This window comes from Pseudorca crassidens, chromosome 2, assembly GCF_039906515.1.
Source record: "Pseudorca crassidens isolate mPseCra1 chromosome 2, mPseCra1.hap1, whole genome shotgun sequence".
NCBI lineage: Eukaryota > Metazoa > Chordata > Mammalia > Artiodactyla > Delphinidae > Pseudorca > Pseudorca crassidens.
The window spans coordinates 97,033,505-97,038,458 of record NC_090297.1 but is presented as its reverse complement, the minus strand read 5'-3'; the positions used below and the strand labels follow the sequence as shown (position 1 = coordinate 97,038,458).

The window sequence follows — 4,954 nt, the reverse complement described above, 5'->3', positions numbered from 1 at the left end:
GTGGGGAATTGTTCTTATTTTGGAAATAATATGAAACCAAGTTACCTTAGAGGAAATATCTTCTTCCCCTTGCTTTGTGTTAAGTTTCTACTTTAATAATGACTCTGTATTTATATGACCTTTGTAAAGAGCTTTAATTTGTAAAGAGCTATTGAAAATGTATCATTATGTTATGTTTTGGTAGAATGGATTAAAGTAACATTTTGAAGGAAATATTCAATTTTTTTCTATCCTCAGGAAGAAAAATTACTGTGCACATCTTTATTGTGTAGGTTTGGTGGAAACTGAAGCAAGTATCTGTGATAGTAAACATTTATCACCAAAGCCATTAATTAGGATTCTAAAGAACTTGTGTTGTCTTGGATTCTTGTTATTGATTAAAAATAGTAAGCAAGGCTAGTCCTGTTCTGGGAAGTGTACATTTGTGAGTGGAAACCTTACGGAATTAAAGTTATCACTTACTGATAGACATTAACAAACTGGAGAGCTATTAGCTCAAACTAACATATTAATACAGCTATCCAATAAGTGTAACAAATGAAACAGTAATAAAATAATCAATGAATTGAAACTACCTCATTTGTTCTTTAGAACTGAAATATTTTCCTCTAATGAACTATCTGAATACATGAGGCCTCTGGGTAGGATATCCTTACTGAAATCTACTAAGTAACCACCATATGCCAGACATTGTGCTAAGCCTATGCTATTATCTATATTCCGCACAATGCTTCTTACATATTGCTTATTTTACTCATGAGGAAATCCAGGCGTTTAGAGGTGATATGACTTGTTCAGAATTACCCAGCCAGAAGAATGTGAGGGAACTGGAAATGGACTAAAACTCCATGAGGACAGAGAATGTCTATTTCAGCCACTACTCTATCTACCTCAGAGCCTGGCACATAGTAAGATTTCTAATAAATATTTATAAATCAATGAATGAATAAATACGTGAGCAAATATCTGACTTCATATAAAGTGTTCTTTCTGTTTTATCAAGCCCCTTCCTCCAACCTTCACAAAATGATACTGTAGCCCTGTTAAGTTAAAGGAAGGGCTCTAAAACCTGAATTGAAGTTGACTAGGTAATGGAAGCAGTTACTGATGCTAAAAAACTTTTAATGGCAAATTATACCTTAAAAAAAAAAGCAAAGATTATTTTATTTACAGCAAAGTCATTTAGGAGAAGCCTGATTCAGTAATTAAGCCAGTTAGTTATTTTTCAGAAAGGCTACTTCTCAATTTCTAAGAGGTTGTGAAACCATTTTCTACTCTTAAAAATAAAAGATATTTATTTTTTGGAAACCAAGCCACTGATGCAAATTTATTTAAGATTACAAGCTTCAGATATGTTCTGCAGCTGGTACATATTCCAGGTAAACACTTTGGACTCTCAAGCCATATACCACAGTGCAACAAGCAATTATAACTGTTCCTTTGGCTTCAAGAAGAATTTAAATTATAATGTCTACATACTGTAAGTCTAAAAAAGGTAAAAATTTCTAAAAAGAAAATAAAAAGTGTTAAAATAATAGCATGTTTGAGCCTAATGTGTTAAGTTCAGTTATTCAGGACGATTGGGAAGGTGACTTTGTGGATATAATGGAAAGTTCACTGTATGTTTGCCTATTACATCTTCTCTTTTACTCCCTTGTCCCCAGCCCTTAAGAACCTCAAGCCCCCTTCTATCTCAGAGACTTTGTAATTGTTGGCTCTGTCTAGACTATGCCCTGTTTCTATTTCTTTGTGTCAGGTATCACTATTTCATTTCATTTTACTTGTTTACTTGGTTGTTGACCATCTCCCCCTTAAGACTATAATCCTAGAAGAGCAGGGATGTTTCTATCTTGTCTGCTACTATATCCAGTGCAGATAGTCTGTGTGTCTCCACACAGTAGGTAATAACTGGCACATAGTAGACAATAACTATTTGCAGGAAATAATGAAAACAAAAATCTATAGTGTTACCATGAAATTTGCAGTTATTCTAAGTGATTGGATTTTCAGCCCCTTTAGGGACTGGTTATTTTCTTTAGGGACTTTGCCTTCAGGGGGAAAATGGTACTTGTGTGACTATTGTGACTTTGTTAAATGAGCATTTGTTAAGTAGAGCCCTGGGTATCTGGTTGCTGAGCCATAGTTCAAGAAAAGGAATTGAAATAGAGAAGTTTATTACTCAGAGGTCCTGGAGGAGGTGCACTGCATGCCTCATGGGGCCATGAGAGGTCAAGGCAGGGTACAGGCAGAGAGAGCATGGCAGGACCTGGGGCATATGCCTTTATTAGGGTCTACAGGTGGAATACGTTGGTGTTCCCTGGCTAAGTCCAGATTGGTTAATTCAAACCAAAAAGAGTGGGATTTTGGTGAACTTTGTGGGGCATCTTATTTAAGGGGTACGCAAGGAGAAGGCCTTGGCAGGCACGGGAGAGTAATTATCCAAAGGTGGCTGGGGTAGTCATATCAGGATCTTACATTTACTTATGACTGTAATGGTGTTATCTACCGCATGCACTCACAGGATGGGGGCCAGTCAGTTCAAGTCCCCTGCAGGCTGCTTGGCCACACAAATGGATGCTGGGGCAGCAATATTATCGAGTAGTCTAGCAAAACTCTCAACAATGACTAACCAGTCAAGATTCTTCACATGCAGACCACAGACAGAGGAAATGTCGACCACACAATCCTACTCCTTAGCCATATTTTAAAATAGACATGTGAATAGTAAAGAAATAAATTACTTGCATTGAAAAAAATTTAAGTGAAGATAAAGATTTTAAAAATATATATAAACTCCAGCTCCAGTTCCTCATAGGTTATTTTATTTATTGTCTGAGCCTCATATCAAGGTGAATTTTTGCGTAAGACCAGAAGCACTGTGGGGAATGTGGACTGCTCCAGAACCTGAGCTTCAGGGTCTGTTGATAGGTGGCTCTAGTCCAGTCTTACTTCCCTGTTCATAACCTGTGAGAAGAGAAGATATTAATTTACCTTCTTAGGACTTTTAAGTGACTTGTGAACAATAGTTAAAAGATGGGAGGGGCATCGCTTTTTGCTTTATAAGGTTTTATTTCAAAGTTCCTCTTCATCTTTATTTCCTACTATTTTTCTTATAAAATGGAAGAAGAAACAGAACTATTTCTCAGAGTGACTCCTTGAGCCTACATAAATTGTTTGGTGGTTCCCTTCCAATCATGAAAGGCTTTCTTGGCAACCATGGCTCTAATTCACTCATTCCAAAGTTGTCTTGCTCAAACTGTTTTCCAGATATCATGCCTGAAGGTTCAGAAGGAAGGGACCTATTTACCTACATAATTACTAGGCTTCCTGGTTCCATTTGGTTTATGTCTTTGTTCATTTATTGACTATGTATTCTGTGCTAATTTGGTAATGCAGACTGGAAATTATGAAGGTACACGCCTTGCCTTCATGTTATTTTGAGTCCAATTAGGGAGGTTGAGTACAAACAGATAATGTCAATAAAATGAGATATAAGTAAAACTGCTTTAAAAGAAGACTGAGAGAAAGAGGGGTCAGCCGAGATGATGACAAAGGAGTCTCCTAACCCCACTTCTCCCATGGACACAATGAATGTTCTGCTACTACACAGAGAGCAATTACCTCTGAAAGAAATCCAGAAGCAAGTTGTGTGACTCCTACATATTGGGTGAATAAGAAAATACCCACAGCAAAACAGGTAGGAAAGCAGAGTGAGACATGTTTGTCATAAGCCCCATGCTCAACACAGTGTCATACAATTGGGAGGAAATGCCCAATTCCAAACTTCTACCTGAGGAATTAAAGTTTGGACCCCATATTTAGGACCCCAACTTTTAAGACTCCAACTTGAATGACAGGCTCCCAAAACACCTAGCTCTGAAAGCCAACAAGGTTTGCATCTGCAAGACCCACAAAACTATAGCAAAGAAAGAGTTGTTAGCAGGTGCAGACACACATCATGGCTGTCTCCCCAGGGTTCAACAGAGAGGAAGCAGGCAAAATTGCTTCTATCTGAATACTTTTCCCAGGCGGCTGCCGACGATGGCGGAGGGGCAGGTCCTGGTTCTCGATGGCCGAGGCCATCTCCTGGGGCACCTGGCGGCCATCGTGGCTAAGCACGTGCTTCTGGGTCGAAAGGTGGTGGTTGTGCGCTGTGAGGGCATCAACATTTCTGGCAATTTCTATAGAAACAAGTTGAAGTACCTGGCATTCCTCTGCAAGCGGATGAACACCAACCCCTCCCGTGGCCCCTACCACTTCCGAGCCCCCAGCCGCATCTTCTGGCGGACAGTGCGAGGCATGCTGCCTCACAAGACCAAGCGAGGCCAGGCCGCTCTGGACTTCCCCAAGGTGTTTGATGGGATCCTGCCACCCTATGACAAGAAAAAGTGGATGGTGGTTCCTGCCGCCCTCAAGGTTGTTCGTCTGAAGCCTACACGGAAGTTTGCCTACCTAGGGTGCCTGGCTCATGAGGTTGGCTGGAAGTACCAGGCAGTAAGGGCTACACTTGAGGAGAAGAGAAAGGAGAAGGCCAAGATCCACTACTGGAAAAAGAAGCAGCTCATGAGGCTACGGGTCAGGCTTCTAATATAGCATGCATCTGGGAGCTGGCTATGGTCCTCTCCAGTTTCTGTGGAAGATGCTGGACACTCTTTTCCCTCTAGCCCACTCCAAAGTCACAAGTATCTCCCTGGAAAGAGCTTGTACACATATCTGGCACCTCAGATCTTGTGGCTGCTGAGGGATGGGCCTCTGGATTGCCTGGCTCTGATAGCCAATGGGGTTTGAATTCACAAGTCCCATAGTACTATAGCAAAGAAGCAGTTCTTAACAGGTGCAGGAGAACCCCTCTGCAGCTATACACTTGGACCCAGCACAGAGAAAACAGACAAAATCAACTATCTCCCAATTTCTTCTTCCTTGGAAGGAGCTTAACTATATACTTTCTCAGTTG

The 4,954-nt window shown here is 40.5% G+C and overlaps 1 protein-coding gene across 1 annotated transcript; it reads left to right on the top strand.

Moving 5' to 3' along the window:
- Positions 1-4,023: 4,023 nt before the first annotated feature.
- LOC137209038 (large ribosomal subunit protein uL13-like) lies at positions 4,024-4,593 on the top strand. Its single transcript, XM_067710120.1, has one exon. The coding sequence runs from the start codon at positions 4,042-4,044 to the stop codon at positions 4,591-4,593; it is 552 nt and encodes a 183-aa protein (XP_067566221.1). The 5' UTR covers positions 4,024-4,041.
- Positions 4,594-4,954: the final 361 nt, after the last annotated feature.